Source organism: Lonchura striata, chromosome 16 (genome assembly GCF_046129695.1).
Source record: "Lonchura striata isolate bLonStr1 chromosome 16, bLonStr1.mat, whole genome shotgun sequence".
Taxonomy (NCBI): Eukaryota; Metazoa; Chordata; class Aves; order Passeriformes; family Estrildidae; genus Lonchura; species Lonchura striata.
The window spans coordinates 8,929,076-8,956,586 of record NC_134618.1 but is presented as its reverse complement, the minus strand read 5'-3'; the positions used below and the strand labels follow the sequence as shown (position 1 = coordinate 8,956,586).

The 27,511-nt window shown below is 41.3% G+C and overlaps 3 protein-coding genes across 3 annotated transcripts; all 3 read right to left on the bottom strand.

Moving 5' to 3' along the window:
- Positions 1 to 949: 949 nt before the first annotated feature.
- Positions 950 to 13,128, bottom strand: RRN3 (RNA polymerase I transcription factor RRN3). The gene is made up of 18 exons (XM_021539831.2): positions 13,052 to 13,128; positions 12,821 to 12,924; positions 12,281 to 12,337; positions 11,354 to 11,443; positions 11,137 to 11,266; positions 10,625 to 10,684; positions 10,104 to 10,167; positions 9,558 to 9,627; positions 7,854 to 7,952; positions 7,136 to 7,231; positions 6,559 to 6,694; positions 5,665 to 5,795; positions 4,926 to 5,056; positions 4,042 to 4,226; positions 3,663 to 3,771; positions 3,085 to 3,237; positions 2,783 to 2,870; positions 950 to 2,393 (listed from the first exon to the last, which is right to left on the bottom strand). Exons 2-18 carry the CDS (start codon positions 12,911 to 12,913, stop codon positions 2,235 to 2,237), a joined length of 1,851 nt encoding a protein of 616 aa, XP_021395506.1. The 5' UTR covers positions 12,914 to 12,924; positions 13,052 to 13,128; the 3' UTR covers positions 950 to 2,234.
- Positions 13,129 to 16,376: 3,248 nt separating this feature from the next.
- LOC110475484 (transmembrane protein 238) lies at positions 16,377 to 19,849 on the bottom strand. The gene is made up of 2 exons (XM_031506168.2): positions 19,464 to 19,849; positions 16,377 to 16,897 (listed from the first exon to the last, which is right to left on the bottom strand). The coding sequence occupies exons 1-2, from the start codon at positions 19,847 to 19,849 to the stop codon at positions 16,888 to 16,890; spliced, it is 396 nt and encodes a 131-aa protein (XP_031362028.2). The 3' UTR covers positions 16,377 to 16,887.
- A 2,077-nt stretch (positions 19,850 to 21,926) lies between these two features.
- On the bottom strand, positions 21,927 to 26,844 carry RSL1D1 (ribosomal L1 domain containing 1). Its single transcript, XM_021539675.3, has 9 exons — positions 26,761 to 26,844; positions 26,521 to 26,660; positions 25,747 to 25,885; positions 25,026 to 25,174; positions 24,787 to 24,888; positions 24,102 to 24,195; positions 23,889 to 24,017; positions 22,944 to 23,150; positions 21,927 to 22,703 (listed from the first exon to the last, which is right to left on the bottom strand). The coding sequence occupies exons 1-9, from the start codon at positions 26,794 to 26,796 to the stop codon at positions 22,362 to 22,364; spliced, it is 1,338 nt and encodes a 445-aa protein (XP_021395350.2). The 5' UTR covers positions 26,797 to 26,844; the 3' UTR covers positions 21,927 to 22,361.
- Between the last annotated feature and the right edge of the window lie 667 nt (positions 26,845 to 27,511).

Below are 27,511 nucleotides of genomic sequence, written 5' to 3'. Positions count from 1 at the left end.
GAGGGGTTTCTTTCCTCCAGTCATCTGTGGAATGCAGGCAGCCAGGCACCTGGACTGCCCACAGCCCAGAGACAGTAAATGCCCAGGACCCCAGTTCAGCCTTTCCATCCATCTTCACAGAAGTAAACTGTCCCTGAAGTGTCCCAGGCCAGGCTGGATTGGGCTCTGAGCAAACTGGTCTGGTGGAAGGTGATCCTGCCAGTGACAGGGTGGTTGGAACTAGGTGATCTTTAAAGTCCCTTCCAACCCAGGCCATTCTATGACTTTACGATTCTATAATAGAATAAATGCTTTCTTCAAAAGATACATTGCATTTCTCATGTGAGACAAAATTGTACCTTGGGATGAGCATCTCTCACAGCTGTTGGCATTTACAAATTCTCTTTAGCAAAACACCAGCCCCTGCCTGCAATTATATCCAGCAAACCAGAGCTGTCACAGCAAAGGTTCCAGAAACCCGTAAACAAAACTGTATAACTTCAGTACAGACAGTTCAATGTCTGCACATTACACTTTTTTTGTTTGTTTTTTGTTTTTTTTTTTTTTGCTTTTCATGATACATGGAATCTCCCGAATTACATACCTGGTATCACAACTGAGAAGTTTTACACACCCTCATTTTGGAAGCAGTGTCTGAAGGGCATCTTTCAAAGGATGCTTTCCCTGCTGTTGATCAGAGGGTTCTTCCGTGCCAGGAGAAAATGCAATTATTTCAGATGGAAATCTATTGTTTATTACTCATGACTGACAAGAAAGAGGACTACAATTAAAACCAAAACTTCTCAGTTAATACAATGAAGAACAGATCCACTTACGCACTCTGCAGTGTCATCCCCAAAACTAATTTCTGCAATCTGTCAGAACGAACACCCCACCTTTGAGAAGTCAGGCTACACAGAGGGCACCTCAGTTACATACAGACATGTGTTTTACTCAAGGATGTTAAGAATTGCACTGTTTGCATCAAATTTTATTGGCTCCAAATAAAAATGTCTTGAAAGCCTCCAAGTTCAGATTATAAACAAGGGCAACTGGAGTTTAGTCTTAAATACCTAAAATTTTCAACTAAATGTTACACAAATAACATTTATTTTTTCCCATTGTTTATATTCTTACTCAAATCTAAAAACCAGCAACCATGAAAAGACAAGAAACCTCTGTAGAGAAACTCTACACTGACTGACAGACACGTGGACAACACAAGGACACCACTGACACCATCACGTCCTTTCCACAAGGGATAATTTTTTTTTTTCTGTTTTCAGCATTCACATATAAACTTCAAATGTAGCAAATAAATACCTGTCTTGGAGTGCTTCACAAGCACCCAAAGAAAACTATCTACAAATAATTAATTCAGCTACTCCCTCATTTTCAACACTTCCAACAATCATCACTTTCACATGCCTGAACTTTCCTAGCTGGGAAAGGTATATGTCAGCTACAGATTTAAGGAGGGATAATTCTTTCCGAGTACACTTCCCACTAGCAAGTGGCTTCATTGAGTATGGCTCTACAGACAGGAAAAGCTGAAGAGATGTGTGTGGAAGAGGCACTGCCAGACTGGATTCATGCCCTGACTATTGAGAGATGTCCTGGTTTAGGGCAAATTTAGGAGGAAACTTCCAAAGGGGTCCCTCTAGAAAGCAGATTCAAGCAACATGGCTACTGACTGCTTTATTCCAATGCAGAGTAAGTGAAATCAAAATGCAATCAGTACAAGTTTTTTCCATTTTCTCAAGCCCCACATTGGGCACCAAAAAATGGCACCCTAGGACAAGAGATTACACCATTAATGTGAAACCAGATCAACAAGAAGAGTCATCAGAGTTGGAACACTGACAGTGGAATTCTGGCCCCCACACAAATCTGCAGGAAGAAACACCAGAATTTCACCCCTGATATAAAAAACCTCATAGAGAAACATTAGTAAACTAAGTTTTGAAGAGCTTGAAAAAACTATCAAAAAAATCCTTCTAAGTCACAAAAACCATTTCAATGTGAAATTTGTAAAATATCACCCTATTTATTCTCTTAAGCTTTTCTAGCAACATATAACTTTACCATATCTGTAGAAATCTGATGACTAAGAAACATAAGAAACAGTAATTTTTCTTAAATGTAGTTACCTAAACATTTGCCAGTTTGGAAAGTTGAGCTCAAGTCTCTTTCCAGAGCAAAACATTGCACACAATTTTCAGTCTATTCCACATTTTCCCTTCTGGTTGCCTGTATCACAGTGGGTATGGCACGTAACAGTCTGCAGGGGAGCCAATGCTGCTCACAGGGCTCCGTGTGTTGGACTCGTAAGAATTTGGTGCAATTTCAACCACACCATCATTTTGAGGAGTTTCTCCTTTCAAAAAGTCATCATCTTCATCTTCAGAACTACCCTGCAAAAATTTAAAAGGAGCAGTGAAAGCAGGAAGATACTGTCAAATCTTAATAGAGACTAGGATTTACACTGTGATTGTCACAAGCAGCTGGAATGGTAAATGAATTGTATGTACTCTGATTATGAAATAAGGAAACTAAATTACATCTACAGGGTGGATTTCCCAGTGACATCATCTCCATTTTCTGAGTACATTCATAAAGCTTTCAGATGGCTCCTGTGCTGCAGAAGAGGTAAAAGTGTTCTCAAGGCAAGAATGGATCAATTCCTAAAGCTTACAAATTTCAAAGTTTCCCTTAAATGTACAGCACAGTTTTATCTACTTAAAAAAATATTCTACAATGAAAGCAGTTATAGCAGAACTGTGTTTGGATCAGGGAAGATTACCTTTTCAATGGGTTTCTTCAGATTCTCAAGGTCTTCAGCACTGAGCTCTTCCCAGAACTGATACATAGGATCAATAGTCTTCTTTGATCTGAGAGAGAAAACAAAGCACAGAATTAGTTATTGTATTCACAACAGAGGTACTTTTTAAATTGAAACCTCTGACAAGCTGGTTAAAATGCAGAATATGAAAGGTACAAAGGATCAGGGAGGAAAGTGAACGGCAGAAACACTGAAAGTTTCCTACAGATTATATTCATTATTTTCTAGAAGGAACAAAGGAGTAGTTCACTTTTCAATTCTACCTTTTGAGTATGTAGGGGTCAAAGGGGAAGAAGCTGTCGAGGGGGTTGGTGCAGGTCTGCACAAGGTCGCCCCCGGTACCGCTCCGCACAACGGGGATCAACAGCCTGTTGTTCCTCTCAATAATTGTGTAGCAGAACACCAACTGGTATTTCCTTTAAAAAAGGGAATAAAGAAAAGATAAGCGCTTCTAGCACACCCAAAGCAAGATTTTCAAATGGATGGTATGAAAACGCAAAGTTATTTTTTAACACATATCACTTCTATCTTCCATTTTCCAGCTGATATTAGGAGTTTGCAAGATAGAGGAAGGGAACAGACTCCTTATTTTGTGACTAAGCTCCTATAAACTTTATTCCAAATACAACCACACTGGCTCCAACACAGAGCAATCTATTTCTTAGGACTGCAGGATTCCATTGAAACTGACCTAGGAATAAACTTATCACACCTAGAATATGGAATATGGGCAGTGTTATGTCTCAATATTATTCAATACCGTGCCTAACAAAACCCTGCGCTGGTTTTAGATACACACAAAATATGTACCAAGCTGAAACTGAGGTAAATGAGCAGGTACCTGGTAATGGCAGCAAACAAGTTGACAACAGAAGGGATACAAATCTTCAGGGGGTTTAGCTGGCACATGACAATGCGCTCAAAATTTAAACTCTGCAGATATGACAGACCTTCAAAATAAGAACAAATGGCAAATATAAGTTAGATATCATATAAACTGAACTTAGTTTCTAAGAATTTCCAGTGTGACATTGCTGCACTTAGCACACCACCACAGAAGCACATCCTCATCGTAGAGATCTGGCCCCAATACGTGTACAAGCCACCTCATTCTATTTAGAGCACAACAACATGCCATCAGATACTGACTGAATTTATCACTATAAAAATACAGCAACAGTTAAACTTCCAATTAATCCTTTCAAACCTAATATACTCACCTTTCCTTAAATTTCCATCCAAAAGTTGTTTATGACGGAAAATAAGTGTATAGAACACTGCCTGACACGTAGAATAGAATGGCCCATGGAGAGCTACATCACAGTAGGCATTAGCTCCTTTATCCTGATTATCAATGTACTTATGCAACCAGTTCACCAGAAGATCCAGACATGCTTTTACTGTACTGTAGCGTAGGGAGAAAAAAGAAGTGTAAAAATAATACCTGCAATGGTGTAGAGAAGATGTTAAATATTCAAGAATCTCAGCGGTTATAAAAACATCCCTAAGAAAATCTCTTGGTAAAAGAATGATTCTGTTACAAGCTTTCTCCTTTATCTCAGCATAAAATGAATCTATCAGCACTGAAGACCCCAATCAGTGAAAGGACAGGATGCCAGAAGAGATGAATCCATGTTAACAACCAGAATCCTTGGCTACAGGTAGTACAGAGCAATGCCTCCTATGTCCGCCACGTAATTCCAATACCAACCAACTCCAATGTTAAAGTCACCACACCCACCCTGAACAGCACAAAAATATAGAATGTGTACATAAAAAGGAAGACATTTTAACCATTCTCTATCAAAATACTAGAACAAATGATCTCCCAGTTCCAGAGCCTGCAGAAGGTGCCTAACACTGGGTACTGAAAACATCAGAAACACTGGGAATCCATAACTGCCTGAAGTCAGCACAACCTACCCAGCACTTCTTGCTTAGTGAAGCCCTAAACAAGTCACAAACCTCAGGATTCATCAGTCTGCATCCTGTATGTGTTTTCCTGGCTTACTGACAAAGCAGTGGGAATAGAAGACCAATTCTCTACTTAAGCTCCTCAGTAGTATTAATTGTTTGGTTCTGCTCATGTATGAAAACAACTTACACAATGGGAATAAATTTAGCTCTTGCCAAGAAGCTGCCAATATAACTCCCAGCAGTCTGCCTGATTACTGAAGGATTGTTTGGATCCTGCAGTTTCTTCCAAAGATGGTCTAAAAATGCTTCAGCAAACCCCTGGGAAAAAAGACATAGAAATAGTGAGATGACACTGTTTAAGTAATAGATTCCTAATACTCAATTCCCAAAATTTCTATAACCAAACCATTACAAAAATCTATCTATAACTGCAGTAAATCACCACGCCTACACATGATGGAAGAGCACGCATTTCTGTGTGTTTTTCTGTACTCAGTTGTACAAGAAAGAACAACAGTTTGTTGAGAAACATAGGAAAATTGAGGGGTGGGGGAAAAACAAACACAGACACGATTTTCAAATCAAAGATCTAACAGACAACATCTCAGCAATAGTTTTGGGATGCTGAAGAAACTTGCATCCTATGTCTTGGGTGCAAGAGTCCAACTGATTCTTGTCAAAGAGATCAGTTTTAACCAAGTTTGTTCCTTCACACTTGCTAAAATTCCATCTGTAAGTGGTTTATGAACAACATGGGAAGAGCAACCATAAAGAAAAAGAAAGGAGTAACAGAGAAGGAAAAGAAAGTGAAGATACTAATGTACTTGCTATCTTCAGAGTAGAATTACAGCAGAGAAAATTGTTTTGTTTATTTATGATGCAGAAATGACAGAGGACACTGTATTTTAAAACCAGCTTTTACTCACCAATTTAAAGCTACAGATGTAAAACATGAAATACTGTACGTGACATGAAGCATGGGTTGGTAAAATGAGCTTGTCAAAAACAGAAACCAGATCCCGATATAAATCCTTCGTGTTGCTGATGTTGAGCTTGCCTACACAACAAAGAAACAAAACAAAATGAGCCATTTCAGGGGTTTTTTTCCCACTCTCATGCTGCAGAAGTGGTATTTATATCTTTCTACACCAGTAAGACTATGCAAAGAAAAACTGTCAACCTGACTTCTCAGTTTATCTGACATCTAAAAATCCAGGTGTAGAATTCTACTGCTTTTTAAGGTGGTGTAAATGAAGAATCTTTCTGTAGTGTGTGCACATATATAAAGTTGCTAGACAAGGCAACCTTTGCAATAATGCGTTAGCTCAGAAGAGCAATCAAAGAAATAAATTACCTGACTTATGTGATGAAGATACAGCATAATGGTTTCTAAATATTGTTCTAGATATATAAATCTAAGGAGTTAAAACCCTTAATACATAGCAGTGAAAGATATTTATTTCTTCTTTTTTTCCTGTGTAACAAGGCCATCTGATTGATGTGTCTGGTTGTTTTGATCTACTTCCAGTCCTTGTGATGTTAAAATGATCCATAATTCTAACACCCAAGTAGGGCAAATGATAAAAACAGCTGGATACAGTATCATATTAATGGAATCAGAATGTCTCCAAGTGAAGACTAAACCTCTGAAGTCCTAACTGTACCTCTCCCAGCACCTGGGCAGAGGCAGGAATGTGGACTACAGCCTGCTAATGGCAGAGTTCTGCTCTATCTTGCAGTACAGAGAGAAAGAACTCCTCTTATGTCTTTCTTACTTGTTAGCAGAGCAACAAATTTGGTTATAGAGCAAGTGTTCTCACCATCCACATGGCAAACATCTCTAATGTATGAAAACAGGATTGTCATCAGGATGTCCAGCCGCTCTGCAAGCGGATGGGCCATTCTCTCAACACTGGGAGAGACAACTTTGTTTCCTTTTCCATCTTCATCTTCCTCCTGGTAGATAAAATGGCACATGCAGCTTTTAAATACACAAATCACAGAGACAGCAATTACAGGAAAAGTCAAACTAAATTTATCTTTCAGCAATATGCTAATGTTTCATCTTTGTTTTTTTTAACAAGCAGTATGTCATTATACAGTATAAGCAAATTTTTGCATACTAAGCCAAGTATCATGAATTCTTTAACTAGTTTTATAGCACAGCTGCTTATGTTTTTACATAATGAAATGGATGTACCACTTTTTTGCTGGGTGTTTACATGAGTAAGGTCAATACCTGAGAACACATTAATCATCTGTCAGCTGTTCAGGTTTCAAGAGCAGTGTGCAGTGCAGTAACAACAAAGTAATCATTAATTTCTACACCTAAGTTCATTGCCATTTCAGAAGTGATAGTTTTACTAAAAAAAAATTCAATAGAACAAGATAACCAACCATGTCAAAAAGTCCCTCCTCTGTAGATTTTTCCTCACTAGCACAGTTATTAGCAGTTTCTTCAGCATCTTCAATATCTTGCTGTGGAGTGCTAACCTACAGTTGAAAACAAGAAATTAATTTCTGTAAAACCATGACAATAGTATGAAATTGAGTTTTTTGTAATTTATATAAAAGACATGACAACATAAGTAAGCTCTTGATTAAATTTGATCCTGAACTAAATAAACATTTTAAAACTTAATGATGTGACATACACAAATGTAAACTCAAACTTTCTGAAACTTTACCTCCCCAGCATATGCTCTCCCCAGACTGTTATACAGCAAGGCAGAAAGCCATGATCATTTACAGTGCTTTTTTTTAGGACTCCTGCCTTTTTTTAGGACTGTAATCCTTTTACTTCAAAGAGATGACACAACCAGTCAACCATACAAAGGAAGGGAAGCACATTCTCTGCACATTAGCACCCATCACTACAAGACAATTATTTGGATTCTGGCAGAGACTCAAGGCAGAGTGTAACAGTACACACCATACAGTTACCTTCAGGTGTAGACACATCTTTATCCTGGGAATGAAGTGTAAATTTGGCTGGGTTTATATCCATGATCACCTGTGCATTTTTTGTAGAGTACAAAAACGAAGCATACTTCATTTCCTACTCTGCATATTTTAATGCCAACCTTCCAGAAAAGGTAACACAGAATAAACTTACATCCAACTTCAGCAGCTTTTCAATAATAAGCTCCAGAATCTGAAGCCTCAGAGTTGGAAGATACACAGTAACTCGCAGCAGATTATGGACATAACATTCCTATGACACAAAATTAATTGGTATGAATAACAGTGTTAACAGAAAGTCAAATTTCTGCAAAGGACTTTGAGAAAACATGTTTCTTAATTTGTTACCTAAAAACCCAGAAATAGGTTTAAACAGATTGTGTTCAATGAAGAGTAAGTTAATGTATTAACATTAACTTTCAGTATTTGTGTCACTATTAACTGTTTAATCTGCTCTTTTTATACACATTTTCCTCACTACCTCTAAATATAGTGTAAAGATTCTATAAGAAAAGTTATTCATTTTCATAGGAGTTTATGTCTAGACTTTCTTTAGGAAAATGAAGCATATGCTTCACTGTAGCTAGAACCAAATTAGACCAAATGTATCTTTATTTCAGATTATTAAAATATACCAGCAGCAAATCTAAATTGAACAGCTATGGCTCTTCAGTAATTCTGATTATAAATCAAGCAGCTTAACAGACAAGTTTTGTGAGCATGCATGGGCCCACCCATGTGTACATGTACAAAAGACAACGTTGCAACTTTCATAAAGCAAAACTATCAAGTTGCTGCACACAATCAGGTAGTGTGCCACATCTAAGTACACCACAGTCTACTTGTGAATAAGCATTATAACACAACCTTTAATTACATGAGCACATATGATTTTTCCACAGGCCATCTTGTTCATTTTTTTCACAGGCTTAGTCAGTACACAAAATGGATAGAAAACGTTTAATGAGAAAGTATTAACTGTAAATATTAAACAGTGCATGGACCACATTGTATTACATTTCATTTGAGCTCTGCCCTGAAAACAGCTACACATTTCTTTACATCTTGTCCCTCACTGAGCTGCTAAGTAAATAAATCTCCTAACACCATGTAAGAGCTATTATTCCCCCATTTTACAGATGGGGAGATGGTGCTTAAAGTTATTTGGATTAAGACAACAATTTTTAAAAATTGCAAGATAGATAAAGAACTTTGGGGATTTTTCAGCACTTGATGAGTTCAAAACACAGCTTTGACTGAACTTAGGTGGAGAAGCAGGGCTTTGCCTTTCTGTAACACGAAGTGCCAACATATCAAGCTGGAACAAACAAAGAGAATGATAAAACAACAGCCATAACCTGTCAAAGGTTTACAGCTTGTTTTTCAGCACACAAAAACTATGATAAAGCTATAATAAAATAATAGCGCTTTACTGGCAATTTGGATTTCGCCTGAAATGTCCATTGTCTCTTGTTTGCTTCTCAAATCCCCTGTTCTTCTGCCAAAGACTTTCCAGGTTTGATAACAGACAAGACAGGTCTCCTTAGTACACAATCTGAGACTCCTCATCAAGGAGGTCCATGGTGTACATGGTATACATCCAGTGGGAAAAATATGTGTGATGTCTTTAAAGATGAGCACAACGCTTGTGCACAAAAAACTCAGAATGCTTGGAGAGCCTTACACTAAACAGACACAATCCTATACGTGGTTATTATATATGTAATTATTATATATGCAACAATATTCTTCAAAAATCTGCATGGACTGCCACCGAATCAGTTGTAATACTATACAGAACATTTATGCATTTAGATAAACAGGTGAACAGATCAACAAAAATAGTCACAGCTCTTACCAGAGTTCTTTCTGATTTATTAATGAAAGGAAAGAATTCCACAAGTATCGGCATGAGAAACTGTGGTGTCCTACAATTAATTAAAAACCAAAAATCAGACCTAAAAGTTATAGGTTTGCAAATGTTGAACTCCAGCACTCTAAAGGTGTACTGGAATAAGCTTATTTAACAGGAACTTTATTTTGAGGTAAGTAATTGTATAAAATGTGGTTTGGCAAGGATCACTGGGCAGATAATAAGTGGCAAACTTTCACAATGCACTCATTGGAAGCCACTTCAAATATCACTATAGAGTACAGAATACAGAAGCCACTATCAACACCACTTTTCCTACCTCCCATTTCTGTTAACAGGATTTTCAGCGGCTGATGCCTGACAGAAACTCCATGTTTGTATAAAGCAGTCTACCAGTTATTGAATACTAGGAAGATTCATGTAATGAAATGAAGTGTTATGCTTCCAATTAAGATAGGAAAAAACCCATCAGTTCACAAGCTTTAAATCTGCAAGAAAAGGGCACACAAACCCAAGGGATTCTGTACTTACGAAGGAACATATCTTGCAACAGTTTGCAATGCTCTGTGGCATGTATCAAAGTTTTCAGAGATGTCTAGAGAAAGAAAAAAGAATTCTTATGCACTTGGTTACAGAAAAGTAAATCAGGAACCAGTAAAAACAGTTCATATCAACTACACAATTGAATGATTCCCAAGAAAACTGCATTTGCCAAAATGCTCTTTTGCGGGGGTGTACACTGAGATAAATAAAATAGAAAGCAAACAACTAACTTTTCTTTGGCTTTGAAACAACCTAGGTCTAGGAATGTTTCCCTATGCATTCTATTCCTACAGATACAGCACCAACAGGAATAGTTTCAAAGTAATAAGTGGGTCAGCACACCATTGATTTGAGTACAAGAAAGTCTTTGACTTAGGAATTTAAGGATGTTTCTTATGTTTTACTTGAACTCAGCTCAATTAATTTTGTAAAAAAGGAGCAACATGCACTGGATACTGTTTCGGTAAAGGCACTACAGCAGCATGTATATCTATATACTTTATACTCACTTTCATCATCATCATCAGAATCTGAAATATCCACATCATCTTCTCTGATGGTTATTCGAGCTAGTAAAAAAAAAAAAAAAAGATTATTACATCTTTTTTCAATTGTATACATCTTATAGGTAAGAAATTCAGTAGCAAATACACTGAACAACAGTCTCCAGCACAACTAGAGCGTCAAAATTAGCTGCAAGACCTTCTTAAAGACTGTTATTTACAGAACTAGGAGGTTCTTGAGAACATCTGACATGATCTTCACTTCAGCTTTTGGTTTTTTAGTAGTTAAGATATTATACAGTTCATTCATTTCCAAGACATCTTCAGAACAAGATCTGTATTAGCACCCAGAATATATCCTCTAAAATCTAGGTACAGAAAACTATCTGTATGACAGTCAACATGAAAAAACTCAATAACCCAATAATTAATTGTGTTATGGACTGTGTTTATACAGAACTTATCTATATAGGGATTTTGATGAGCAAACAAAGACCGATAAGAGAGAAGTAACCTACGGGGGACAAACTGTGACACGATCATCCGCAGGCACGGCCTGAGATGCACAGTTTGTGCTGACACAAGATTGCCAAGGAAGCCCAGATATTCTTCCACTACCTCTCGGCTCCTTCTCAACCATGGTAGCTTCTAAAAGTAAGCAAAGATCAAGATGTCAAAGAAGGATGTTTTGAGTACTAAACTCTTAGTCTTCCCATGTAGCAAACAGATACTTACCAGCAAAATGTTGACCAGTTGTCCAAGCTCTTTGGTCAAATATGCAACAGAAGCTCGAAATTCATGCAGCCAATTAATGATCTGGGCATCCTTTAAATCAGCAGAAAAAAATAGGTTAACTATTTCAATAAACAATACTACCTATTAGCAGAAAATACCAAAATCCTTAGAAGTCAAAGATTAAGGCTGTAAATAGAAATTGTTTTCACACTAACATGAAAGGAAATTCAGTTTGTGCCCTCACCAATGAAAGTTCTTGAATGCAGAATACATTCATGCCAGCTCCTAAACCAACAGACTGACATGAAGGTTTCAGTCAGATTAAGCAAGGCATGAAACCTCCCTCACACAGAACATAAAAGAAATGGTATTCCATCATCATTTTCTTTTCTCTTTTGCTCTAGTTTAAGCAGAAGGGACACTCAAATCTTGAAACAGCAAACATGGCTAGTGCTCGTAGCTATACAGAAGAGCTGTGAAACAATACTTCTGGGTATAACTACTAAATGCATATGTGTGTTACTGCCTAATTAAATCAGATTTAGTGAGAACAGAAGGTAAAATTCGATGCAACTTTAAGGCTATGAAAATTAGAAACCATGTCTGATCTACAGAAGAGTCTCCATAATCAACCATCAGTGACCTAAAAAGATGGTATCTGGAACAGAGACTCAAGGGTAGAACAGGGTCAGTAAGCATGAGACATCATTTATAAAGATCCTGCATATACGTATGCGTACAAAAAAGACATTTTTTTTCCATTTAGAGTTTTAATCCTGATGGTTTTTGCAAAGAAAAAAATGCTGTTTAATCAAATTTAAATCTTTAAAGCAAAGGCTTTGTGTAGTCACCAGAATGACTTGTCTGGTGATTACACTCAGACAGACAAACTTTAAATCATCAGACCCCTGACTATCAAAGTCTTACCTTTATGTCTGGATCTGATAGCTGATGTTTTAACAATTCAAAATCTGTAGTGTCACCCTAGCAGGGGAAACAAAAATAAATAAATTACTTTTTTTTTTTCCTTCAGTAAAAACTACCAATTTCATCAATGCATCTGAACAACCAACTATTGAACAGGTACATCAAGAATACAAGACAACCAGCTCAAGAAAGCTGAACAGTAACAGGAAAGCAGCAGTAACAGGGTGTCATCCCAGAAGGCAACCGAGGCTGCTGGCTCATTTTCAGCTGCTCTCCCTGCAAACACAGCTGGATCCCTGTGCACACTTTAGCATAAGCCAGGCTTTACATTCACCCAGCCACGCAGGTTGACTCACGGGGGAATCTTTTTGCTCGCACAGCAATTCTGCCTGGCACAAGCCTACAACGCTCAGCCGCCTTCAATTTTTTCCCTAAGGCTTCAGGCACGGTCTTGCATAAGGCGAAACGAGTGTTCTCACGGAATGACCCCCGAAACCAGCAGTCCGTGCGCAGCGCAGGCCCCTGAGAAGCCGCAGTCACCTTTTCGTACTTCAGCAGGATCTCGGTCAGGGTCCCCCCGAACCGCACCGTCTTCCTGGGCGGGGAGCTGATGAACTCGTCCGCTCCCAGCATGGTCACGGCGCCTGCGGGGAGGGGAAGCCGCGTGAGCACCGCTCGGAGGCCCGGGCACCTCTCGGGCCCCTCCTCAGCCGGGAGAGCCGCGGGGGCCGCCGTTCCCCTCCCAGGATCCCTCCCGCTGCCCGCCCTTGCCTTGCGGCGGCGGCCGCGCCCGCGCTACCGGGGCCAGCGGCGCCTCGCCCCGCGCCCGGCGCGCCCCGGCCGCCCGCGCCGCCACATGCCGCTCCGGCGGAAACTGCGCGGCCGGGCGGAAACCGCGCCGGCGGCCCGCCCCCGCACCGCCGCGCCGCGCCGCCGGGCGGCGGCAGCGAGCGGGCTCGGAGCGGCACCGAGCGGGACAGGGCGGCACCAGAGAGGGACAGAGTGGCACCGAGCGGGCTCGGAGCGGCACCAGAGAGGGACAGAGCGGCACCAGCGAGCCGGGACAGAGCGGCACCGCCGGGCGGCGGCACCGAGCGGGCTCGGAGCGGCACCAGAGAGGGACAGGGCGGCACCAGAGAGGGACAGAGCGGCACCGAGCGGGACAGAGCGGCACCAGAGAGGGACAGAGCGGCACCGAGCGGGCTCGGAGCGGAACCGCCGGGCGGCGGCACCGAGCGGGCTCGGAGCAGCACCGCCGGGCGGCAGCGCTGAGCGGGAAGGGAGCGCTGGGAAGGAGCAGCCGCGGCGCTGCCCCCGCCCACCGTGGTGAAGCCAGGCAAGAGGAGCGGGAAGCTCTACTCTCGTCACCGTTCTGGGTTTACACTGACTCCCGGTAGCGATCCCAGCGTCCCGGGGTGCGTGAGCAGAAATCCAGATTGATCCCCAGGGCCATGGTGGAGCGAGCCCACCCCGGGATGGTTCACAGGCGAGCGCTCCCCGACCCCTTGGGCAGCTCGCCGCGAGCAGTGGGAGCCGCGGGCAGCCCCTCACAGCACGGGTGACACCAAGGGCACGGCCAGCCCGGGTTATCAACTAAAAACTGCAATCCGAAGGGATAAACTAAATGGTACAAACAACTTAATTGAGATTAAAAAGGGCCAAGAATCTGCTCTAAATTAAGCAGTGTTTGACCTTGGGAAGTAATAATGGATTTGCTAGAATAGAGGCACAGGAACTCCAGTGAGATTTCTGGATGTTTTCATCCTCCCTATGTAGGCTGGGTCTATGTTAAAGCACCAGTCATTAAACAAAATGTGTTATGGACTTTTCTGTGTCAGAGCTAGTAACTGGTTTTGCTCCTGAAAGATTGTATACACACACAAATTCTGCTGCCACAGCAACCCGGGTAAGTATGAACAGAGACTTGAATTTCCTGTGTAGTTCTTCAGTAACATCCAATCTGCTGGAAGCTTACTTTGGCTGAATGTGTAAAATTTACTTCACCCATTCACACAAACTAGCTACAGCAACACGTGACATTATTTGACCTTAGCCCTCTCAACTTTGTATACACTTATGCTTCTTTTCTACACAAACTGGTACTGTAATAATTATGTCACTCCCAGCAACTCTCACAAGTTACATCAAACAGATTTTTGTAGGCATTACTAATAATATAATCTTGATGATGATGAAGATATTCCCATTTAAGTAGATACTATACACCACATGAAATCTTCCATTAGATGCAGTCCACGTTTAAAGTCTAACAAGCATTTAATCCATCTACATAGTTAGAAGCTGGAGGTTGGTATTTTTCCTTTAGTGGAATGTAGGATGACATTTTGAGCTAGTTTTAAGACTTAACTAGCAAAAGACTTCTGTAGCCACCCTTCTGGAACTAGTTTGGTTCTTTGTGATTTTGCCTAAGATTTTATACAGCACACATAAGACTTCCTTCAATGGCTAGAGGAATTCTTTTAGCTGCAACAGCAAGCAGTCCTAAACATGTCCAAGAGCTTCCTTCCACTCAACAATGTAAAAGTTCTTTGAATGGACTTTGTGCTGCATTGGCAGAGCTGATAAGGAAACTAAAATAGTGTTAAATATTTGTTAATGTGTAACTGCAGGTGATTCCCAGTTTCTGTTTAGAAGGCAAACTGATTGCATGTAAGAGTAACTGGATGCATTTTCAAAAAGAAAATAGTTACAATGCTTACAATAGGTATCATATCACTGCTCCACAGCAAGTACTGTTTGTCTAATTATTTGGTCTCACCATCTTCTAGTGCTTTAGTGCTTTTCTGTGCTTAACATCCTCCTTAACTGATGGGTCAGTTCCTATATTTCATTTTTAAAATATATACTATTCATACTAGTAAACTAGTTGGAATTCTACATAACTTTTGAGTGAAGTTGCACTCTAGCTACCATCTTATACAACAATCATTAAGTACTGATATTGGATTTGATTAATTACATCGTAATATACAATGAATGCAAAGGCCTGCTCAATTCACTCTAGCAATTATTATTGCTTTAATAGAGTAGAACACTTGAATAGAAAAATTTTAATAGAAAATTTTGGTTTTCACAAACTAAGTATGTGAGCTACATATATGAGTTTTGGCTTAATTTATTCCACTTATTAAACAGTGTATCTCATAATTCACTTTATAAGTGAAACAATGGGGAATCAGAAAAAGCATCTCTTTCTGTTCAGGAAAAATGAAACGAACAAAAAATTATTGCAAATGAAAACTGATCTACAGGTTTGTTTGGGTTTTTTTTAATCAGGCCATTGCAACACTGGAGTGGTGTCACATTGCAGTTCCATTAAAAGCAGGAAACAAATTGCATACACCTCCTAAAAATTGCAGATAGTAAAGGAGAAATCACATTGCAGATCTTCAAGTTTAGTGTTCTTCTGAATTTGTTAAAAGATAGAGCATTTGGAAAGCATTTTAAAATGAGAATATGCAAAGAAAAGAAGTTACTCTAGTAATTTTACAAGAAAACACTGAAAGACATTTCAGGAGTTCATAAGGAAGTACAGCCACAGTGTTCTTAGCAAATATTTTCCTTAATTCCACCTTTAGTATTCAATGAGGTGTGGCATAGAACAATTGTGCATTGAAATTTTAAGCCCTACCAGTATTTGCTGATGGTGGCACCAAACTCTTAGTGTAACTTCAAAACCAGAAGAACTCCTGAGGAAATTCTCAACACAATTTTATCATTAGCACAGTTTTAGGTATCACTAGCATTAATATAAATCTTTTTCCAAGTACTGTTTGTTAATGCTTTACAATGCCTTGGGGTACTTGTTAATCAACAGAGTTTCTTTTGGTCATGTTCTCTCTCTCAAATGCTTCAGCATTAGGAAAATAGTTTCCAACATCACTGGACTAAAAATTACTCTTGCAAGTGTCATCATATTACATCGTTTGTTACTACAAAGAATGTACTTGTATACCAACATCACTGGGGTCTACTTATAAAGTCTCAGATTCCAGGTTATTTCAGAATAACAATGAAACTTTTTACAAGAGATGCTATAAATTGTGTATTTACACTATAAACAACTTCTACTACATTTGCAGCTTTGCGTCAACAATTTAATATAGAGATTTTAAAAGCACCCTTACAAACAAAAGTATTGCACTGGCATTATAAAAATTCACAGTAAGTTTAACTTCCAGACCTTGGTAAAAAACAGTGCAAGAGCTTTTCATTGTGCAAGAGCTTTTTATACAAACCTTTCAGGTTATTGAAAATAATAATAATTGAAACAACACAATAAAACCAACCATATGACAAGCTGCACTGACATTTCAATGAATCAGGTTCAATTCTCTTTAGCTGTCACTTCTCAAAAAGATTTTGTGGAATCTTTTTTCACCATTTCAAAGCATAGCCAGTCCAACACTGAAATAGGTGCTTTTGGCAGAGATATGGCTCCACGTGTCCATTTTATGGAGAGTCCACAATGCTTGCAGAGGTTATTCCACAATGAGAGAATCCTACTGTCTTGAGTAGGGAATCTCTTTCCATAATTTGCAGCATTTTCCCCACTTTTTGGGGCCGTAACATCTTTAGTCATGTCTTCAACAGATCCTGAAGGTAACACATGAAGAAATGGTTACTCCAAAATAGGCTTAGAACAAATATAACTCTAAACTGTTACTTAAAGTCAGTCTTAAAAGTACTTTTCCTCATATTGAACAGCCAACTGGAACCCAAAGAAAAGATCCATTAAGTCACCAGCCCATCTCCAATGGTGGCCAAGTGTGATGTCTCAATGAAGGCATAACAATATGGCACACAAGTAATATCCCCTCAGGATATCAACTGCCCCAGGTCTTCCTTAGCCAAATATATTATCTTTATATTATCATGTATCTTCTGCTTTGTCCTTTGAATTTTTGAATCAGTAAATTTTTATCTGTCCCACTGTCCCATGTCAAGTAATCACATACTTCACTTACATAGCACATGACAGTTTGTGCCTGCTTTGCCTTGGGAGACAAGCACTTCATACCTTTCCCACAGTGACTGCATAGACTTCTAGAACACTTTATATTCTGCATCTCTTTTCAGGCTTGAGGATTCTAATCTACTTGTTATTCCTTTAATAGAAACATTCCATGTAATGAAAATTCTCACCTTTGTCTACTGTATAATGTTTAAGACGGGAAATCAGAACAATGTAGAATGCTCCTTTCATAATTTCAAAAATTAATGCTCAAATTTTCCAAATGAAAATAAAGAGAGGATGTTTGGGGTTTGTTTTGTTTTGTTTTGTTTTTAGGATTTTGTTTTGTTTTGTTTCTGAATGTGTGTGTGGGGGGTGCTGGTTTTTTTCCTTCTCAGGCAATATCTGCCCAAACATGTTTAACCCGTTTGGTTAAGTTCATAAATATCTCCTGATGGGGAGAGGATTTGGTCTATCAGCAAGGAATGACCTGATTCAGACAGTTGTTTATGAGAAGTTCTAAGATACTTTAGGTGAACTTACTTTGAAAGGGAACTCCAAATTATCTTTCAAGGTGAAACCATTTGTTATTCTTTGTTTCACCTTGCAAGTAAAATCCCAGAGTTTATGTTCCAATATGTAACATAACTGCTGTACACCCCCTGTTTTGGTTTTGGTTCTTTCTGAATTACCATTACTGAAGGTTGTTTACTGTAGCAACAGAAGCTACTGGGATATCTTGTACTAAGTATATATATAGATGTGTGTGTGTGTGTGAGTGTATAGGACATGTAAATCTAATTACAATCAGAAATAAGACTTGAAATATTTCAAAATAGTGGATAACTTTCACTAATAGGAGCTCATTAAAACAGAATACCTATCCGTGTACACACAGTGCATCTACAGAAATAGCAAATTACCTACTGAGCTCAATACCTGCAATTGCCATGATGTTTAGATGGAATCGTTCTGCGTAGTCATTTATATTTATATTGTTCCTGCAAATATCGACCTGCCAGTTTTAGACCCCTTTCAGAAAAAAAGAGGTCTGAAAATAGAATGGCTCATTTTCAACAGTCTAATTGCAGGTGTAGTTAATAATAAACTAAAGAGCAGTAACAATCTTTGAAAGTTGTGTTGCTGCTGTTCTTTCCTGCCTCCTACAAGTCTTCTATTAAGGAATAATTATCTATACTCAATCTCCCTGCTGTTAAAACTTTCTCTCAAGAAAAATTTCATAGCTGTCATGAAAGAAGACGATTTCTACATGAATTTTTCTGTAAGTCAACAGTGTCTTCAGAATTTAATTGCAAGGAGAAGCAGGAAAAGCTGATCTTGTACATAGTGAATCAGAACAGCAAGATGTTTAGAATCCTCAAACAGTTCAAACAGTACAAAACTGTGTTTACAGTTCCTACAATAGAGGATTTTACATAGTGAAGTGAAGGCTTGACTTTTTTCCCCAAACACAGTTTCAAGGCATTATGCATGCTTTTCTTCCTATGTGAACACACCACATAAATGAACATACGAAGATATTTTGAAAAGCTTCATGTTCTTCAACCATGCTTTGAAATAGGACCGAGACACTTCCTTTGCACATCAGGTATCATCACATCTTTTCTATATGTCTGAGGTTTAAGACAAACAGTTTAACTGATAGCTACATTTGAGTTTCAACCTCTTACCTACAGCTCTGCCCTCAAGTTAAATCCAAGTCATCATTTCACCTTTTTTGTTCTCCAATAAAGCATTATTTCACGGTGCTAACGAGGGGGTTTCCCCTCCCAAGAGCTCGTGCGGGGTAGTGGTTAATGGCCCTTCCTGGCAGGATTTGGTTGCTGTGAGGACCAGTTCAGAGCGCCAGGGCTCCTGTGCTGCTCTCTGGCCGCAGCTCTCCGCACGCCACCGCACTGCCCGGGCTTCACTCCGGGTCACCTGCTACGTTCTCGGACGGCTACAGGAAGCGCCTTCCCCGCCTAATCCCATTTGTGCAATCTTTCCCACTCGTTTTTATACCACCTGAGCTGAGAAAAACTCCCCACTACTTCTATTTAAGACGTGGCAGCTGCGAGTAGGTGTTTTAACCCAGCAAGCGTTAAACCGAATGCCGGGCAAGCGAGCTGTCGCAGGCTGTGGCCGAAGGCAGAGCCGACAGCCGGGCTGGCCTCGCCGCGCGGCCCCGGGCTCCCGTCCGGCTCTCACCTGCCGGGGTCGGCGCGGCGGCCGCGGGGGCCCTGGGCGCGCCGCAGCTCCAGGTCGGCGGGGCGGGCGGGGGCGAGCGCGGCCGTGAGGCGGAGGCTGAGCCCGTTCACCAGCCGCCGCAGCAGCGTGTCCCCGCGGCCCTTGGGCGGCGACAGCCCCACGTCGTCCCGCAGCTCCTCGGGCGGCACCTCCAGGTTGCCCGCGTACCAGAACACCCACCAGACCAGGCTGAGGAAGATGCCGATGCCGCCCGCGTAGATGAGCAGGTCGGAGAAGAACACGTCGGCGAACACGCCGGCCAGCAGCACCGCCAGCCCCACCGCGTCGAAGGCCAGCGCCAGCCAGAAGGCGGCCACGCAGCGGCCCAGCCCGCCCGGGGCCGCCATGGGGAGCGGCGCCACCGCCGCCTCGGGCCGCGCGCACCTGAGGGGAGGCGAGGGCGGAGCGCACCTGAGGGCAGCGCCGGGCCGCGCCCCCACACCTGAGGGGAGCCTCGGCCACGCCCCCTCTGAAGGGCCGCCCGGGCCACGCCCCCGCACCTGAGGGCAGGTTCAGACCGCGCCCCCGCACCTGAGGGCAGGTTCAGACCGCGCCCCCGCACCTGAGGGCAGGTTCAGACCGCGCCCCCGCACCTGAGGGCAGGTTCAGACCGCGCCCCCGCACCTGAGGGCAGGTTCGGACCGCGCCCCCACACCTGAGGGCAGGTTCAGACCGCGCCCCCGCACCTGAGGGCAGGTTTGGCCGCGCCCCCACACCTGAGGGCAGGTTCAGACCGCGCCCCCGCACCTGAGGGCAGGTTCGGCTGCGCCCCCACACCTGAGGGCAGGTTCAGACCGCGCCCCCGCACCTGAGGGCAGGTTCGGCTGCGCCCCCACACCTGAGGGCAGGTTCAGACCGTGCCCCCGCACCTGAGGGCAGGTTCAGACCGCGCCCCCGCACCTGAGGGCAGGTTCAGACCGCGCCCCCCACACCTGAGGGCAGGTTCAGGCCGCAGCGCACAGGGGAGGCAAGGCGGGCACACGCCGCCCTCACCGGCCCCGCCGAGCCCCCAGCCCGCCACCCTGGGGCTCGGAGACTGATCCATAGCGAACAATGGCATTTGGGAGCTGAGACCTCTCTTCCAGTAGTGCACTACTGCTCCCAGGTGAGCTGGGCCTGCTCAGCTGCTCCAGCTGAGGCAGTGACACCTCCGGCACCCTAGAAGGAAGGCACTCCAAAAAGTGGTCCGCAGATGAACATCCACTTCACTCATCTCCACACTTGCAAGGGGAGGCAAGCTGGTCGCAGACAGCAGAGATTTGCAAGACAGTTACAATGTGCATCTACAAATGCATATAGACCCCTTTAACCGTGCTTGAGGAGGCTGAAAAAGTTGGAATCCAAGTTCAGGTTGACAAACAGGAAACGAGTTGTCAATGCAGGATGCAAAATTCAGTAAGTAAAAGTTATGTAAAAGGCAAAACACAAATTTCAGTTCACCCTTGTGTTAATGATCTGATATGTATCTTTTTACACTCCCACGTCCTCAAGCATAAGAACTGTATTTAGATGTAGGATCTCCTGTGCCTGCTCTCACAAGGGCCTTATTCTAACACCTTATTTAATGATCCATTGTTCCAGTAACTAGAAATATCAAGCCAACAGGAACTATGACTAGGCCTAACAGAATAGGTACCTTCCACATTTTAGTGGAAATAGTTTGCAGTAAATTATACTGCTGATACTCTGCCAGTAACAGTTAGTGCTGTTGGTTTATTTGGATTACTGTAATAGCTTTTGGTTCACAAAATAGTTGAAAAGCTACAAAAAGGCAGGGTTGCAAAAGGGTCAAACAAAGCTGACACCACAGATCAAGCAGAATATTTTCATATTCTTATTTAGCATCCACTTTCTTTCTAGGTAGCCAATATCTTGTTATGAAGGTGCCATAAAAAGGAGATGTGGTAGGGTTTTTTCAATGACAAAGTAGTTACTTCCTGTTGATTAATCTTGTCTCTTACCACCTTTTTCCTATTTGGAGGTTTTACCACTAGGACTTTTCAATACAAATCTGCCTCATATTCTCACACTGCAAAGGCCAAACAAGTTATCATACACAGAACTAGGCAGTTGTGTAAAACTGCAAATATATCACCTTTCAGTCCTGACGTATGTATTTTTCATGCCTTAACAGTACAAGTTCACTTGGCTGGCACAACTAGAACTCACAGAGCCTTTGGCTTTCTTCAGGTGGAAGAACAGTTCTGTGACCATCTTGCAGAAATGCTCTCAACTGTTCTGGTAGCAGAAATGAAGCCCAAAACTGAAGGTAACAATTTGCTTGATGTTGTAAAATATATATACAGTTAAAGCAAAATTGTTGGTGCCTTTTAAACTCACAAATACCCTAGGTAAAAACAGCTAAAAATGAATATGTGGGGCTTGGTATCAGGCTGCTAAGTTAGATATCTGCAGTAACACCAATCACTGTCAACCTGTCTTTATTATATTGAACAATTTTCTAAAAAACTATAGCAGTTTTTTCACCTTTAAAAGCACATGCAGATTGCTGCTCTTGGCACACATGCTTCTTGCTTCAAAAAGATAGCATTTATTAAAATATTTCTCAGACTTTTTTCTGTGGGATAGACCCCTCCCTTCGACACTTGAAAAATTTGAGAATTTTTGCTTTGGGCCAGCAAAAGATAAAAGGTGATGGAGTCATCACCTTTTTCGACTATCACCATTTATTTGTACCAGCTTGTAAATTAGAAGGAAACCAGTAAGTCATTACAGATTTTGGTAAAAAAAGCTCTTGGGATCAGATTTCCTAAGAAGGTATTTTACTTCATCAATAAATTTGTTTACTGAAAATCGACCATAGAATGATGATACAAAACATCTTACAACAAACAACGCTCATGCTGACTGCGGCACGCGCACCTTTTTGGGTGCCCGCTTCTGTGGTTTTGAAGACTTCCTGGCTGACTGTATTGTCTTGCCAGCTTTGGGTGTTGCAAAAGACTTTGCTTCAGGTTTTTTTGGAGCCTTTTTCATGTCTTTTTCTTTTATTGCTTCCTTTGGCTTACTGACCTGCTTGGCTTTTTTCTCTTTTGATGGCGTCTGCAAGTTTGCACACTCTTCTGTAACATCAGGGTTTGATTTTGGAGTATCCACGAGAGATGTTTTCTTTCTCTTACCAAGGGGTGTTTTGGATTTCTTGCCGAAATTGTCACGTTTTTCTGGATTTGGTCCCATTTTCTGTGTTTAACACAAACAAAAAAATTACTATTCCACCCAAGAAACATACTTCTTGTTTTTAAGGAAGAAGGATCAGTGAAAACTTTTAAAAATGACAAATACTTTCAACTGAACTGCACCATAGTCTACTTGAAGTGTGCTAACACTTCCTGTTCCCTAAGGAGCAATGAACAATTTAAACAATTCAAAATATTTAGTTTTAACTGAAATGCAAGTTTCTCAATATTATTCAACAACTACCTTCATGTTGGCTGAGCTCTTCGTTTGTATAGGCACCAGTTGTGGAATTTCTTCATCATCACAATCTCCTGGTTCTTGGACTATTTCTGTCTTTTCTTTTATCACAGGCTCCTGGGTACCAGCAGCAGCTTTACTTTCTGTTGTCACAGCAACTTGACTTGGCTTCAGTTTTTTAGTTGTCTTCTTTTCTTTCTTGGGTTTTGCCTTCTAGAATTAATCAGAAGTACACCTCAGACAAATCCTCATACCATTTCTAAATGTATAATAATTGTTTTAATGTCGTTAAAAATTAGATGGTGTAGCAACATTAAAGACTTTTACATATGGTTGATTAGTCCATGTCTATTGAATAAAATATGAAAAAATGCCTTACACACAGAAGTTTATTTTAAATAGCTCACAACTAGAGACTTTAAGGTTGACATTACTGTAAGTTGAATATGCACGGTCCCAATTTAATTTCAGACAAATGAATATAAACAGAACAGTACAAAGGAATAGCCAATTATTTTTTAACAAGTATGAGCTCTCCCTATATACACAAATATATGAGATTGAGAATTATTCAGATGCCACTGATTAACCAACAAATAACAGATGCGAAATCTGAACCCACATATGTTAATGAGTGTATTTTCAGAAGGCAAATACAGATAAACAATAGAAGCAAAGCTCTAAGAATGAATCCCAGGTCCCTTGAGGTCTAGAAATACTTTATTTATTTCCAGTTTGCTTTAAAACCTGTGAGTGAGTTTCCATAATTTCTTATTGTTACTGAGTATTTAAAGCACTGAGGCAGGCGTGTCTATCCAGTAGTAGACGTAAAGCCTGGGATCAGTTTCTAATACATTTAAACCCAACATAACAATGCACAGAAGGAAAACAAAGAACTAGAACTAAATGTACCTATTTAGTTTATGCAAAGTTTGAAGAAATTTTGGTTACCTTTGCTTCATTTTTCTTGAGCGATGGCTCTTTGTCAAGCTCATCCAGGTTGGAGATATTCGCAGTAAATATTGGGAGTGCAACCGATTTAAGTGTTTTGACGTGAAGAATTTTTACATTTTTCCATTTCTGCAAAAACAAAACCAGTATATTATGTAAAAATAAGGCTGAAGTATTAATCTATTTGTCTATAATGCAGTCAATCAGCAGTACCTTTGGTAACTTGCTACCAATCACTTTTGCTGCTGCAATGATATTCTCAAGTATCTCATCCGCTTTCATCCCAGTGTGACCGATGCGTGTTGTACTGAAAGAAGAAATGAACAGTAATTATATATGGGCAAATAAATTTATTTCAAGTCACTTATTTAGTTTAGGCATACCCAGAAATGCAAAAGGCCCACTTATCTGCAATAATCATAAAGAAGGGATGGCTACTGCAAAAATCTTTTGTGACAACAGAAGGGATTGACCTGTATTCATCTTTCCATATTTAGATATGCAACTTCTGCCTTATATTACAAAGCATTACTACCAATTCAGATCCTTTTAGATACACAGTACATGAAAACATCTTATTAGACTGGAGTATTTTGGAAATACAAAAATATTATTAAATTAGATTAAAACTAAGATTGTACACGCGCTTTGACAGTGACAGGTGCCTAGAAATTCCTTAGGTAAAAGGAAAAAGAGACAAAACCCTTCAGCTTCACAGTAAAACTGAAGTAGAACTACTAATTTAACTATACAGGTAAAGGTTCAAAACATCCCCCATTTGGAATGACCCTGAACATCTTTTATTCACATACTAAAGGAATAAAAATAACTCATTTAAAATTCCTACAGTTAAGACAGAACCATGCTTCAAGTGATGTATTAATTTATTTGTACTTACTAACAGCACCCTTTGTTGTTAACTGGGAGTGTAGTCCCTTGGACATGTTTTTCTAGTTCCTTGGCAAGATCTTTGGCTTTCAAGTTTACAGATAAAGGTGCCCTAAAACAGAAAGGGAGAGGGGTAAAAAAAGGAAATAATTAGAAAACCCAAAAGAAAACCAATTCCTCCATTACTAAGAAGAATCTGATCTTAAAAAAGATAATGCAACAATGGATTTCCGAAGTTTAAAGACCTACTTTTTCTTTTCATAGAAGTGTTTTCCTAGATGTGAGGGCAAAAGCCTTCTAATTCGGTCATCAGACAGAAAGAGATCAAAACTGTTCAGGAGGCGCCGCTTCGCTTCAAACATTTTATACTCCTTTTTGAGGGTTCTGTATGAAATGATCTGCAACACAAGCACCAGTTTAGTTCCTGCTGCTGAAAATGCAACCTGAAATGCTTCTCAGAACTGCACAGATTAATGCTGCAGAACTGATAGTCCGTCACAGTGCATTCTTTTAGAAAGCTGAACACAATCAAAAAGTATCCATTTCCTACTGTTTTAAAGAATCAAAAAATATGGGTCTCTTGCATAGTAACTGCACGCCACAAAACAGAACTTGTGTACATGAATAACATCTAAATCAAGGTTAAATACAACAAGTTGTTATACAGTTTTATTGTTGGCGGCATAAACAATCAAATGTGAGTTTTCCTGGTTGGTTACTCAAACTAAATATTGAACATTTATCTAGAAATTGTATCTGATTACTAAAAATCCTGTTTCAAACTCAAAAAATTATTCCAAGTAAACTTTGTGTTATAGAAACACCACAGTTTGAGTAGTCAGAAAAATCTTACTAGAGTATGTGAATGAGAATTAGAATATTAGACAGCAAAAAAGAACAACTACTTGCATTCTTTTGGTGGTATAAAAGGAAAATGACAGTACTGTATTATATCAAGGCCCTCCCTTACCTGGCTAATACTTCTGATCCCATTGCGGAGTAAAAGTTTCTTGTATAAATTTTCAGTTTGTTCTGCTGATAAATTTGGTTCATCCTTTGTGAACAGGCAAACATCAGTTGTTTCTGGTCGAATGCCATGGGGCAGCGGTCTACAATAAGAATATGAGATGCATAGTGTCTGTATTTATAGTTTGTTAACTACTAAATATTCTCAGTGAAACCTACAGTTGATAAGCATACAGAACTGTAAAAGTGAAATCATGGAACACCACGGCTCCAGTCAGATACAAAACACAATCCTCTATCCTTACCACAGGGGTTCTGATAAACGGATGTAAACTTTCTCAATGTAGTGCAGCTACAGTCTAAAAGAAGACTTCTAATTAATATTCACGTTTGGTTTTCAAAAGAAACAAGAAGTATTACTAATGACTTGGTGGTGGATCAAGACAAAGAAGGTGATTCTAGATATTTTCTAGATCTAGAAATAATTAACACCTAGATATTTTCTAAAGCTAAAGGATGGAAAGGCACATACCCTGTAACTGGCAACGAACAGAAGCAGTATCTTCTGCGCAAAAAGATGGTACAGCCCAGCTTTCAGTTATACCAAAAGTAGGGGTAAAGCAGCGTCTGACCCGGCAGTTCTTATTCACGGCACAGAAGCTCCCAGGACAAGGCCGTGGCAGTCAAACCCCTTAAGCACAGAATCTGCAATGTTCTTTTCCAAGCCAAAGGACATGAGCAACCCCTATAATCATGCGACCAGATATCAGTGTCTTACATTCTGATGACCTTTGCCGCCTGCGGGACCTTCCACACCGTCACCAGTAGATGGACGCTCTCGCTCTCGTTGAGCAGCAGCGCGTCCCCCTTGGCTTTGCTTCTGGAGAACGCCAAGAGAGCTTCCACCGCCTTCTTCACCTGCAACGGCACCACAGCGGCAGCAGCCGCAGGTCAAGCCCGGCCCGGCCGCGCTCCCGCCTGCCCGGCTCCCGCAGCCCCCGGGCGCCGCTCCCAGTACCTGGGCCCGGTCCAGCGGCTCCCTGCCGCCCGCCATGGCCCAGCGCCGCCGCCACGTGCGGGCTCCGCGCCTGCGCGCGCCGCTTTCCGGGGCGGGCGCGGCCCGCGCTTTCCGCTCCTGCGCACCGCAGCGCCGCGCGCCCGGCGCGGGGAGGCTGCGCGTGTGCGGCGGGCGCGGGCTGCGCCTGCAGCCAGCTTTGCCCCAGCGGGGCCACGGGCTAAGCGCACCTGGGGCAGAGCTCCGGGGCCGTCAGTCCACCCCGCTTCGGCACCAGGGCCAGCCGGAGGTCAAGTCGGGTTGCTCAGTGTTGTAGCCACCGTGTCCTCACGGTGAAAAGCGTTTAGCCGGACTCGCCTTGTTTTATTGATGGTGCTCCCTAGTCCAAACCCGGATGCTGCTGGCTCCCTTTGCTTCCAGGGCTGGCTCGTGTTTAGCCTGCTGTGCTCCTGGCACTTTCCAGCACAGCTGTTCCCCAGCCTGTGTTGTGCAAGGGGCTGCTCCTTCCCAAATGCGGGTTTGCGTTTGCCTTTTTTGAGTGTTGATGGGTTTGTGTTGCCGAGTCTTTCCGGCCTGTCTAGGTCCTCTGTTCATGAGGATAATGATTGGTCCAAAGTTTGATTCCCCCTGCAAACTTGATGTGACCATACTTCAGGTCACTGTTAGAGATACTAAATAGAACATGGCCCAGGATAAATCCCAGCAGTACTCCATTTGTTACTGGCCTTCGGGTGGAGTACAAGCCATTACCTCT